Genomic DNA, 14,796 nt, shown 5'->3' with positions numbered 1-14,796 from the left:
CCTTTTTGCTTGTCTATAATTAAGAAACACATTAACGCAAATTGTCGAACTTCCATTTATACTAAGAAAACGTTTTACCATTTCATTACACGAAAATCGCATTTAAAATGATTTTTCATATAAAATCGTGTGTATCTTTGAAGTTTCTTGTCGGTTCTTTGCATATATGTACTACATTCTAAACCGGTGGCATTTGTTTACTTGCTTGAAATAAGTAATTTCTGTCGATCGTAATAAAATAAAAAACACAAAATAACAAATCTATATTAAAAGAAAGGTTACAAGTTAAAGTAACATCGAACTTATTGCACCACTTTTGGCAAAAGTCTTCTTTCATATCTTCTCTCTCCTCTCTCTCAAGGAGAAAATTACTTCACCACAGAAGCACATGTGGTAAACCGAACTGTACGCCATATTAATATTATTGATTTTTTTTGTACGTATATAAAAAAATATGTTTGTTAGCAGTGCTGCAAACATACCACGCGCTCATAATTGGTACAGAAACTATGTTTAATACGTAAATAATCCTTATGTAAATAAATGTATTTTACATTATTATTAGTATTATAAACGCGAATAAAGAATACTCAAATATATTTATCCTTAAGTCTACAGTTACAAGTTTTCGATCTTTTGGAATATGTCGGTTTTGGAGACTCAGAAAAGTACCAATGAATGTTAGGCAGAATTCTAGTTCAATAATGTTATACATAATGAAAGATTATGCATGCATTGCTTTTTTGATTCGATAATGGTCTTAGTTCCTATGTATCTTGTACCTTTAATGACAGCGAGCCTACTCGACTATGTATAGTTTTACAAAGGATTCTTAGTGGTTGTATAACTGTTGAGTGGTTACCCACTCAGCCATTTACATCTGTAGTCTTTGTAGTTTACTCGATAGGCTTGAGACTAAACAGAAACAAACGGAAAAGTAACAGAGAACGTTTCAAATTTTTTTTTTATAATTAATATACTTCATTGTATACTACAAAATTATAGTACAGTTGCTTAGGAGTAATAAACAGTTTCCCGTCCTTCCCGGGATGAGGTTGCTCTATTACACGGACGACACCCTGGTCATGGCGATAGGGCGGGACGCGGCCCGCCTGACCGAAGTCGGAACGGCTCTCACTGTGGACCGGATGAAAATGCTGGGCTTGAGGGTCTTCATATCGAAAACGGAGGCCCTTCCACGGTCTCGAAGAGTACCTCGGACGGACGGACGTTCAGGCCTAGATGAAGTACCTGGGCCTGAGCTTGGACGAACGATAGAGCTTCAGGCAGCATTACATCCAACTAGGCCCGAAGCTCATCAACGCCGCTGCCACCCTGGGCCGCCTCCTACCGTATTGGCGATTGTATGCCAGTACCACTCACCACTCACCACTCACCATGTGAGGCAAACGCGTAATGCTTTTTCCAATGAGAAAAATAAAGAAATAATAAACAGTTGCGATTTATTTCTTTACAACCTATTAAGAGAAATGTAAATATATAATATAAATAGGCAGGTGTGCAGTATATACGTAACTTACGGACAAATATTTAACTAAAAAATACTATCTAATACATATATTTTTTATTTTTATTTAAATATATATAATTTTCTTTATTTATTCTCATTCATGTATAATAATTTTTTAAATATAAAATACAAAATATATAAAATATATTTAAAAATATAAAATACAGAGGCCAACCAGTGGCGGGAACAGGGTCCAAGCCACCGGTGGTCAGGGCCCCAGAGAGAGGAACTTCCTCACAATACGCGCCGTGCCGAGGACTACTGCCTTCTGCATCAGGCCCTTGACCCAGCTGCCTAACGAGAGCCTCTTAAGGTGTTGGTCGAGGCTCTTGGCCATTAGGCCATTCGCTGAAACGACTATCGGCACAATAACTGCTGTATCCACATCCGACATGTCGACAACCTCGTGAGCTAAGTCAAGATATTTTATTTGCTTATCCTTCTCAGCCTTCACGAGATTCTCGTCATGAGGGATGGTGACGTCAACAATTATCGTGCGGTGCTCTGACCGATCTATCACCACTATATCAGGCTTGTTGGCGACAACAGTCCTGTCAGTGATTATAGATCGGTCCCAGTACAGTGTGATACGACCATTCTCGAGAACTGGGTCGGGCACATACCTGTAGTATGGTACCTCTGATAACACAAGACCGTATCGAAGTGCAAGTTGTTGATGGATAATCTTGGCCACTTGATTATGTCTGTGCAAATACTCTCCGTTGGCAAGACGAGAACAACCGGAAATAATATGTCTAAGGGATTCACCCGGAGTGTGACACGCCCGACATATGTCCACCGTGCCATCCCTCACAATATACTTCCGGTAATTGTTCGTCATGATAACTTCGTCCATAATTGCACAGACAAAACCTTCGGTTTTACCGAATAGGTTGCCGGACCGTAGCCAAGATACGGACGCCATAAAGTCCACATCGGGTCCATGAAGGGCCCGATAGAAGCGTCCGTGTAACTCCTTGCTCTTCCAAAAATATATATTAATAATAATAATATATATTATTATTATGCATTATTAAAAAAATCTTAAGATAATATAATACATTATATAACAATACTGTGAATTAAACGCTGTAATTAAATATGTTTTACAGGCGAGTGATGTATACATGTGACTGAATTTTAAACCAGTCTAATAAACATACATACATATATTCGTGGAGATGTTTTTGCTGTACGAGACTCAGAATTAACATAAATTAAGTATATGAATGCTTAGTGGTGCTTGTCTGGATTTTATAATTTAAATATTCTTTATTCCAGTAGGCTTTTATAAGCACTTTTGAATTGTCATGTAAAAGGATTAAACTAAATGTGAAGCTACCACCGGTTTGGCGTGAAAGTAGAATGCAGAATATAATAAGTGGGTGGTACCTACCCAGACGGACTTACACAAAGCCTACCACCAGTATCCACAAGTTTATCTAAAACTCTATCCCATATTCGATTTGGCAATGAAAACAATATTTTTTATAATTATTTTTAATAAAATATGTGGTAAATATTGTACTCCTAAACAGTATCACTTAGTATAATTCTGTTGCTTTGTGAAGGGTATATCATTTTCACTTTTATCACAAGGGACATAACATCTTCGATTACAAGGTGGCTGTTGCATTGGAGACGTTAATGATCTTTAAAAATTTCCAGTGTCAATTTATATAGACCGTAGTGATAACCCAAAATCAGGTCAGTCTTTAAAAATCTATTCGAAAATAAGTCACTGTTCAAAGCTACACAGTTGTGCCTAGCTTTGTTTTTGTTGACACTGACCTGACATTTACTATTATATATATTTTATATTGTCCTTGCTTTAAATTAATTCAATAAATAATTTAAAAAAAAAAATTTAACATTAGACAGATTCTGTTTTTTTTTTTTTTTTAATTTTTAACATAAACATACTTTTCTATTCATGCTATAAAATGTAATTTCCCCTATGCGAAAATAATGCTCTATTAAATAATGACCTTTTTAAACGCACCCAAGTGAGATAGCGATATTTAGAGAAACGAGTTAAGACTATGCTAGTCAAGTACAGATAAGAATCTGCCCTATATTTAATGGAGGGTCGAATTTGAACCCGAAATTATTAATCACATATTTAATTAAAAATAAAAATATTGAATTACATACAACACTCGCCGACTTGATAAACTCCTTCTTGAAATTGGCTAAAAACTTCAATCAGAAACCTTATATCTTAAAGATTATTTCGCGTTAACTCGACTAGGGAGATAACATTGAGTTATTCGCTTCAAAATTGTTATCTCTTACGTAGTTGTTAAAAAAAAAAAAAATATTGTACAATATTACAGCTATATATTTCATCACATTTATACAGCAGTTGTAAGCCGGCCATATCCGGAAATGGATTCGCCGAACATAAAATATTACTCAAATACGAGCAGAAAACTGTAGCACTTTTTATTACTTGTAATAAAATATTTTCTGCATGGATATTCGTCGAATAGAAATCGGAGTTAATTTTTAAGTTGTATACCGTATTCTATGCACTACTATGAATTATTTAAATTAAAATAAAATAAAATTTATTCCATTTTAATTCAATTGTAATTTATAGCGAATCTTACAAATTGTCCACCTGAGTAGAGTCCACCTGTAAGAAATATTAACCACTGCTAATAGGCTTGCACGAAGCCCTGCCTCCAAATATACCTACAATAATTCTATCTATATTTTTTGAATACAATTCCAATATAAATAACAGCCGTCAAATAATAGTATAGTGCGACTTACTGGGCCTACTCTCATTGCAGATTTCACAGCTAATTCCACCAGTCAGTTGCTGGATACACATGAGAAATTCATACGACACGTGTAGTTTTTCTCACAAAGTTTTCCTACATCGCCGAACACGAGATGAATAATAAAAGCTAATGAGGCACGTGAAAACTGAGTGATGTTTGACCGTATTAAAACTCGCTACCTTTACTGGGCCATCGCGGTTCTTAATTTAATTAGAAATTAAACTATTTGTTAAATACTCGATCAATTAACACTTTAAATTTTAAATACCTTCCTAACTCGAATGATGTTGACAGATGAAATTAATTGATTTGTTAATTACTTAATCATTAAAATGTTGGAAACCGACTAGTGATATGATATATTAGCGCGCGTATCCTACTTTATAGTCGCATAACACTTTCTGACATTTTACGTATTCTGAAGTAAGAGTCGAGTTTGTTCTTACAGAATAGCGTTACTGGTAGCTGGCTGGTAACGCCCCGCTGGGCTGGTACAACTACACAAGACTGCTGGTAATGATTATTTTGTACACAATATATGATTAATTTGATAGGAACGATAGCGAAAATATCTGCTATCGTTTTTAAAAATGAGAAGGAGATACTTTTATTTTAGCAATTAAATAAAAAATAGCAATTTAATTAAATTTAAATTACTTTAAAAATTATATACAATACAATCGAAACACAATCGGATTCTTGAAGTAAATCTAATCTTTTATTGTGTATTATCATTTTAATATAACCAATCAGGATCCATCGGTTACCAAATCAGTGCCATAGATTGTTTGATACGTGTGGGGTGTGTGAAGTCCTTGACCTATCGCGTGCTTATCGAGGTTGGTTCAGCAGCCCTTGGCAAACGTCTAACGACTATACCTAGCCGAGCTACAATGAATACACTTTCACTTAAGCGCGGTTGCATTTCACTCAGTATTTTCAAGTGTCAGACCAACACTAAGACAAAACATTCTATTTAAAAAAAAGTAGGTCCATGTTAAGACGTTTATTAACTTTGCTAAGATGCTATTATGGGACGTATTTGTTTGTATATTTTTTTTTTTTTTTTTTGTGATAATATTACTAGGCGAAAACTAGTCAGAAATAAAGACATTTATTTCTCACTACTTTTTGCACGTGGTTCAGCTCGCGTTTAGGGGTTCGTTGTCAGGTATTATTTACACAATATCTTTATAAATTAAATCATATAATATTCTGATGTATAAGCTATATTATTGTAAAGTTTCATTAAAATTTATTCAATAGTTTTGCGTGAAAGAGTAACAAGCATCCATACATACAAACTTACGCCCTTATAATATTAGTGAGGATAAGAATCTTATATATCAATAGCGTAAGCCGATTTTTGTCCCAGTGATTAGTGGACGAAAGCTACACATAAAAGATCGGTTATTGTCCTATTTTGAATATCTTCAGCCTCAGATGTGCAGAAAATTAAAAAGGATACTTGATTGTAAATTATAAATTATTACTATTTAACAAAGAATTAAATTTAGACAGCGGGAAAAACATAATGGCCGGGTAGAGAGCGGCCCTATGGCTGAATTAAAAAAAAAAAAAAAAACGTGCGAACGGACGTCGTCAGTTTACAATGAAATTAAATTAAAAAAAAAACATGTCATAGGTTTCGAATATTTGTAAAAATATGTTAAATTAACGCGAAGATTCGCGTGCGACCCACTAGTACATATTAAGGTTTAAAGTGAAATCTTGAATACTATAATATATTATATAGCTACGTTACTTTACATCCGCTGGTGCTCCTCTTAGAAGTGTTACAGCTTTAGCCCAAAGAGTCCGAATTGCGATTCTAACAGAAGAAGTTGTCGCATTGTCGCATCGTTGTGCGTTCATTAATAATTTATACAGTAATTATTGTTAATTTTGATCTATATTAATTTTAATAATACTATCCCTAATTAATATGCAATCAATCTTAGTATATTATCTTTGAATAAATTATTATAACAAATTACCTCGTTGGTGATATCGCACCAAGGTTTTAAGTTGCAGATTCCGAGTTCCAGTTCGGGGCTAATAATACGTTATTGGGTTATTCCGTCAAAAAATTTACTTTAGCAGCCCGAAGATTAAAAACATCAAGGGATATTTTATTTCCTACGTAATATTTGTCGGATTAAATAGATCTGAAATAACACGTTTCCAACTTTCTTATTCCTTCCAATTATTTATGTTAATGGCAACCATTATCGTCTCATCTTTGCAAAATTTAGTTTTACGAATACGCTGTTTCTACTTTGGGTATAAGTGAAAATAAGTCCATAGAATAAGGTAAGTGTACCTTCATAAAGGTTATAAGTAATAGGATCACTTCTAAGGCGTTCTATTGATTCATGTGCGTATATTATAAATGGCAATTTGAAATGGAAATAAAACAAATGATTTTCTGATTTTCCCAATACACAAAGTTTTTGTCTATTAATATGATGCGTTTTAAAATTTTACAACTAGGAAAATAAATGGATCTAGAAGAATAACTTCTAGAACAGCAAGTTTTTATATGAGTATTATGTTGTTCATGTTGGATTTAATAAAATTGTATGATTACCTGAAATTTAAATAAGTTGATTAGGATATTTCTGACATAAAATTAAATCTTATTTTTGTCCTTATGCTATGAGTTCAAGAATGACGCATTTGATTAAACAGTAACTCTGTACAGTTGTTGCTTAAAAATCATTATTTTATGCAAGGGGACTTATTCGCCTTAACATAGATTATTGAATTAGATTAGCTAGGATAGCCAGTTCCTAATCTATACTTCGTTTGATGACTATGTTATCGTACACTGAGGCCTATAGTGTTCTAGATCAACCATATATTTGTTCATTTATTTTTTGCAGATAATTTAAAAAAATAAATAAATAATATTGTTTATTGTTTCTGGTATAGACAAAATCAAGAGGTGGCGCGCGGTGGTATCGAAAAATGTTGAATTAAAAGTATTGCAACGCAAACCAGGTGCCAGCCAGTTTATGATTAAAAAAATGGCACACTGTGATAACGCTATCAAAGGTAATGTATAGGTTATAAAGAATTTAAAAAGAAAACATGGAGTCATCATGACTCGCATTATTGTATCAATCGTGATAAATGCGTGATGGTAAATAACACTTAAATTGCCAACACCAGATTATGGTTCGTTGTAATAGAAACTTAACTATTTCAGACTTTTAGAATCGAATTGGATATATGATTAATTAAAGTTACACGATATATTTATATAAGGTTACCTATATTTTTTTAGTTATCTATACAATGCAGTGTTTTTCCTTTTTAATGTAAAATCCAGCACTGATTTGCATCGATATTTTCTCGTATTGATTACGTGAAATGTCGTTTAATAATATTAAAAAATATATAGTGCAAGAATAAGTTAAATGTTCCCTTATTATAGTGTTACTTTTGGGTTAAATCTTGTGATAGATAGTTTAGAAAAAAAGGGGAAATTCGGAATGTATATAGTATTTATTTTTTTTGAGAAGCAAAGGAAATTTTTTATGTAGGTTGACATAATATATTAATTTAGTATTTTCGGTAACGATTACTGAGCAAAAATGTAATCAATGTAACTCAAATTAAGTCATTTTGTATATAAGTAAGCTTTTATTGAGTGTTTTTAATTCTAGTAAATGTCAAATGATTCAGCGGGATATTTTATAATTTGACATAGAAACAATATTTAAAAAGTAGATTAATAAAAATACCTTAAAATTAAGGAATATTGATTTCCTTAATTTTAATTTAATAACTGCCACAAAAATTGCTGTCGAACTACGGCTGAGAATCAAAGACCACGTCCCTGCTCATCGGAACGTTATAGCAAAATTATTCTAAAAATATTTGTTACAGGTATGTTACTCTTATTTTCTTTTTAAATAAGAAATGCCAACTTTGGCAAATCACGCAAATCACTATGCCATGCCATTTCTTCGATTACAAATATGTGGATATTAGTGCCGTAATATATATTTAACTTAATGCGACATTTTGACATTTTCAATTACTTTTCAATTACCTTCACATCTTTACTTCACTATTACTTATAGTGGCATGTTTTAAAGGGTAAATAATTAAACTTGTAAATAATCTAAGCATCGTTTTTGTTTTGAGCAACATTTTCCTTCACGTTTTCCTGCAATTTGTAGGGATGCTTCTGTGAAAAGGGACTTTTGTAAGAGGAAGCCGGGGACACGCTATCTAATTTGACCAATGATCGTACGCGGAACTAAAGGTAGCAATCAGTTATTAAGGTACCAACACATTCTGAGTATTTGTGTTTTGATATAATATTGGCGCACGGGCTACCTGATGGTAAGTGGTCACCGATTCATAAACATTGGTACTGTAGAAATATTCTTCTTCATATCTCCCATGCGATAGTTGGTGGCCAACCTTGGGAACTAAGACTTTTTCATCTTAATTATTGGTTCTATATTCATGAATGTAAGATTAGTGTAGAGATACAATAAAAGTCAAGTACAAGTCTTGTTGTTAATACCTTTGTGGCGTTCGTCTGGTTTACTGATGTATCACAGCCTACAATTCTCATTATTTTTCCTTATTTATTTTGTGAACATATTTATGGTCGACGAAATTCATATGTCATGGATTCTCATGCTGCGCGAAGTTTAAGGTTATGAACTAAAGTTATCAGCTGTGAGTGAAATTCCTTAAATTTATCGCCAATGAATCTTGAATCTTAATCTGATATTGACTCATTGCATTATATTGCTTTAAGTATTTTAAAATTTTCAGATAATTTAAAAATGAATTAAATGCAGTGATTATCTCGAAGCAACTTGACTCAGCGTTTTTGTAATTTCTTGCAGGGTATAATTCATTTGGATTCAAGCTAAATTCACGTGCTTAAGAACTCTTAACTTCGGCAACTGCCAAAATACAGCCTGTCATTTTAATTATTTTGTTCATCTTCTATAATTCTAATTATTCCACATGCTTAAACTCGTTAGGCAGAATATTTTTTCAATGTTATCGTTTCGTTTTATTTTTCCTTAATTCGTTAAGAAAGTTTTACTTTAAAAGTCAGTTCACCAGTTTTTTATGTATCCACAACCACATAATTTGAACCTGATAACACTTGATAATCCTTGAGTCGAGGATGTTGAGGAAAATGTAGTCCTAATTTCTTTCATTAAGATAATGGATTATTTTACTTTTGTAATTACAGTATATGATTATTTTGTCCGTCCTATTTTATTTGGAAAAGAAAAAAAAGACGTCTAATAATGATGCTGATGATGAAAGCTCATGACACAATGTTTTACGCAATAATTTTCTTTTTAAACGTGATTCAGACACGTTTTTATTCAGGAATGGTTATGAGAAAAACGGAAAAGTTCAACACACAACGTAAATTGGCAAGGTGAGATCGTTATAAATCTATCCTTATGTGAGGGCAACCCTTATAAGAAATAAGTTTCGAACAAGTTTCTTGAACTATTGGAGGCGGAGATCGCAGCTGCTTCGTACTTGGAATAACTTCAGAACAATTTAATTTAAAAATAAACTTCGAAAACTAAGCCTTTATTTTAGGTTATATTTTATACTTATACTAGATTTTGTGTTGTCGCAGGTACCAAACCTGTGTGCAAATTTCAATGATGACCTTCGATCGATTGAATTGAAATGACTTTAAAGTGAAATGCAATTTTCGGTCCACACACGCAAATAAATAAGGTAATGAAAACTTATTAAACCAAAAAATATTAGTACTCTTTAGATCTCTACAAAACTCATCTTGTCTCATAGTTTTATCTTTCACATTTCAATTTCAAACCCTAAAAAAACGAAACCTTCGTTTTAAGCTTGAATGCCAGCATTAGCTTTCTTATTTACCAATCCTTAAAACTTTGGATCCACCTTCAATCAATATAATCTAAAAATTCTTAAATGCAATTTATTTTAAAAATTATAACGGTTTTGAGTAAATACAGTAATAGTCTTGGCTATGTAATTGAATTAAAACATAACATGTGTAAGGTGATTTTATTCCGTAAAGCCTCACCATACCAGATATTTTAATACCATACTACAGATATTTAATTTTATTGAGAAAAATAGGAATTTCTATTTCACAGCATGAGATATTATATTCATGTAATCATATGACAATTAATGAAATTATTTACTATGTCAGAATTGTTTTGCCTTAATATTGGAACCCGAATTTAGCACTACAAGTTTGAGGTGTATAATAAAATAAATATTTACGAAAGTTTTACGGTATATTTACTACAATGAAATGCATATCCACAACCGAATCTATTACGATAGAAATTGTGACAAAAATTGTATATAAACATGCGAAGGATAAACTTGTAATAACAAGTTTTCAACTCTTATAATGTGTTAATATTAACATTTACCGATTAATAAATATAATGCTTTTATTAAATAAATATTGCATATTATTATTCAATATTATGTAATATTTTCCGCCACTGAAAAGGCTGAGTGAAGTGAACCTTTATCAAAAGATTTTTTAACACCTCATCTTATTGCTCCCACTGGCGACAGGAGGGCAGCCACATATCTTGACCAGATGATTAGAATTGCGATTCAACGGAGAAATACTGCTAGCATTCTTGCCACTATTTCACGTGATTATAATTTTTACAGTAATATCATTTTTAATAGTTTTTTTTTGTATATAAATAAGGCCTTTGTGTAAATAAAATATAAGTAGAAAATATATATAAAGTTTCTATTCGTTGAATCTCATTTAGTTGTAGTATCATGAAGAAAAACTATTGATTTTCTCGTTGGTTCTTTTCTTTACAACTTATACTCTGAATCAGTAGTTCTTTTAAATTCAATTTAAGCCTGAGACATGATGATTCAAAAGCACTTTTATACAAAGTATAATTTGAAACTATAACGTATATATAAATAGTTAAGGTTTATAGATTGCGATTTATGTTCTTCCACTCTTCGCCCACAATTCTCGTTCAAAGTTCGCAAAATAATATTCAAGATAACTTACAATGCGTAATATGTAATAATAAGTCCTTTTGAGTTGTTTACCTCAAAGAAGAACAGTCGGTTTCTTCCGGAATCAAATAAGTAAATAATCACCAAACTGTTTTTATCACAAAAACTGCAAGACGAGGAAACCTAATATAAAAAAGGTATCAACCTGGTAGGTTCTGATCATTGACCTGGTATTTGTTATTAAATGTTTGCTATCAACTCGTAAATAGATATCATATGGCTAATATGATTTTAGTATGCGTTGACAAGTTCAGTCCGTTTTTTGGGGCTAATGGTAAAGTGAATTACGCTGATGATTAAAATTGGCTTATGGATTTTTGAAAATGTGTATGGCTTTTAGAAATAGGTAATCGACTAGAATATCAGAAGTTGAAATAGATACGTTATATGAAACAAGCGTTATATGAAACTTATGTTTGACATGTCTAATCTTGTGATAATACAAAACTTTATGTCGACTTTCTCCCAACTCATTGGTTATTTTTGTAAAATGAGAAAGCTATACCTTTGTTTTTGGTAGCCTTAAGAAACTCTATTAAAAAGAGACAGCCTTACAAAACAGGAGCATGATAAAAATGTCATAATTTCGTATAAGGCATTTGCCTACAATTAACAAACATTTCTTTTGGTATTCGCTGTTTTACGTACAGCGTTATAAATGTTTATGATATAAGAAACAAAAAATATTATCATTTCAAGATTTACAGCGAAGTAATGTTTTTTCGCAAAATATAATAAAGCATGGTCGTTAAAATGAAATACCCTAACATCTTTGCAAACTTGAGTAACTCATCTCTACCTATGAGGCGTCTTAGAGAGTGTTTAACTTAGCTAGAGGCGGAATGTTATTGAGGATGAGGAGCTCCGAATGTAATGTCTGAACTCGATACCGCATAATGACGAAGTTGCAGATTAATTACGTTCGTCGCAAACGAATTTAAATTTGAAATTTTTCTAACCTTGTTGGATAAACTGCGGTGTAGTTCATAAAGGCTTGGATGCATTGATCTTTGTACATTTTCTACAAATTAATCTTGATCGGGTATTTTGTTTCTTAATCAAGTTAAATTATAAAGATATCATATTAACAATTTTTACCCGAGAAGGTTTTAATAAAACCAATGTAATCAATTAAAATATTATTAAACGGTGTTATATTGTCGTCACATCGTTGTACAAAAATATATTAAGAGTTGCTTTGGCAAGCATCCAATTTTAACAAATATATTTTTTTACAGTGTACTTCATTGCGTGTGTACACTATTTAGCCATAAAAAAAATCTAGATTTTTATTTTTTCAATTTACTATAGTATTGCTTTAAAAGAAAACATGATCACCATCAACCCAGTAAAAAAGCTGTAAAGCTACGCGGGATTATTTAATATAGTAATAGTAAAATTTAAACATTAAATATTTTTGTCACAAATGTGTAATATGTTTAATGAAGATTTCATTTTAAAATTGGAACAGACAATCAATTTAACCATAGAGGTTATATGCAAAATATTAAAAGAAGAATAATAAGTCTATTAGAGAATAGATTATAGAAATCGACTTACCACTTTCTCTTCAACAATGTCGTTATTGTTGTTGTTGCTCCCATGTTTTAAGGCACCGTTTTCCATGACCACAAGTAACAGCCAGGATAATTTATTATCTATATATTGAACACTGTAGTCCTAATTTTACTTATTTATAAACATATTTCGATATTTCTTTAGGGGGTTTGGTTATATACTATAATTATACTTCTAAATTGTCACAGCCTATGTCTATAACTATTGGGATACACGTCATTATATGATAAATCATTTTTTGTACAATACTTTTGTTTCGATATACATATTTATACAGAACGGCCAAAATATTGCAATACCCTCACAAAAATTATTGCGATTTCACTAACGAAGATCATTTGTTACTTGTATTTGTAATAAATTACACAATCATTAACATCGTGCACCTGCAGAATTTGATGCAACTAAGCATGATTCAGTAATTTTTTTTTTTCTCGGTAACAAAAGTCTCTTTGTGGTTGCCGATTCAGAGCAAGATATAAGATATTTGTAAATATCAACAAAGTTTTGAGATTGAGTATTCTTTAACTCGTCCGTTGCGTATCAAAGTTACTTTACGTTATTTTATTGTCGTTTAGGATGTAAGTTATTATTTTATTCAACGTTATCTATCTCGCTAACCGTTTCAAATAATAAGTAATAATAAATCGATCACATAACTTCCGTTGCTATGTTACATTTCTTTGTAAACACTGTCCTTTGTCATATGGAAAAAAAGCACACACAATTAACAATTCGCAACCTTGAATATTTTCTTCACTTTTTAAAATATTAGAAATTATTTAAACAACTGCTCCTTCACAGAACATTAAGCGAAATTAAAAAACACAACCTTGTTGATAAATAATATGCTGAGAAGCAATTTCGAAGGCACTATGAGTGTATCGGGACACATGATATAGTATCGTTGGAACATTAATATGTTAATAGTTGGTAAGCATTAGGCGCATTAGCGTGGTTGGAGTCGGGGCGGGCGGGCGCTTGGCGGGTCGCGTCATACTGCGGCGCGCGGCTCGGGGCGCGGGCCGCGGTCGCCGCATACCCGCACTCCAACAACGAACACCATCGCTCTACGCACCATCGCTTATATTGATGGACCTTGGACTACATACATTTTTACCACCTTCGAAAGGCAGCATTAGGTCAATGAATATACCCCCGTTTTATCGAATACCGAAATTCTTTTTTATACGTCATTCGTTAGTCGTACGTAATTTCGTGTATTTGACCTTATATTAAAATACCTGAACTGGTATTTTATTTGTATTTGTTTCTTTTATTTTTGTTCATTACTGCATAACTAATTACCATTGTGCAACATCTAACGTTAATAAAGAATGTGGAAACGTAGAATGAATGACTGAAAAATATCTAGATAACATTTAGATCACGAATGTTCATTTTTGAAAGTATACATTTAGGTACAGTAAGTTTTTTTTTGTATTGTTCCAAATATCAATGGAAGCGAATTCGTGTAAACAGCTCTTTGTTTAAAATTATTGTACTTAAACCTATATTAAAATTAGCAGAATGGCACAATCGAAAAATAAACCGTCGACTTAGACTAGAGGTTGCGGGTTCAAATTCGGACGAAAATCGTCGAGTTTTTAGTAATTTATTTGTTTAAAATACATATCGTTCTCAGTTGTGAAGAAAAACATCGTTATGAATCTTGTAGATATATTATTTATATCGTATATCTACGAATATATTTGACTAATTGTGGGACATATATGACTTTCTAAGAAATATAAATGCTTATTATTGACATAAATGATTAATGACTAGGGCGTAATAATAATTCATAAGGCAATTAGAGCGATCGTAGCTTTGTCAAAGGGC

General features: G+C 32.1%; 1 protein-coding gene across 1 annotated transcript in view; it reads right to left on the bottom strand.

The window, feature by feature from the left end:
- The window catches only part of LOC113392475 (potassium voltage-gated channel unc-103-like), a 39,829-nt gene extending 25,889 nt beyond the window's left edge, over positions 1 to 13,940 (bottom strand). Inside the window, exons 1-2 of the mRNA XM_026628935.2 lie at positions 13,787 to 13,940; positions 12,937 to 13,155 (exon numbers count right to left, since the gene is read on the bottom strand). Coding sequence (XP_026484720.2) covers positions 12,937 to 13,002 — 66 coding nt within the window. The 5' untranslated portion in view covers positions 13,003 to 13,155; positions 13,787 to 13,940. The remainder of the gene's footprint in view (positions 1 to 12,936; positions 13,156 to 13,786) is intronic.
- Positions 13,941 to 14,796: the final 856 nt, after the last annotated feature.

Source organism: Vanessa tameamea, chromosome 5 (assembly GCF_037043105.1).
Source record: "Vanessa tameamea isolate UH-Manoa-2023 chromosome 5, ilVanTame1 primary haplotype, whole genome shotgun sequence".
Classification (NCBI taxonomy): domain Eukaryota; kingdom Metazoa; phylum Arthropoda; class Insecta; order Lepidoptera; family Nymphalidae; genus Vanessa; species Vanessa tameamea.
Note: the sequence above shows the minus strand (reverse complement) of the source record. Positions and strands in the feature narration are given on the sequence as shown.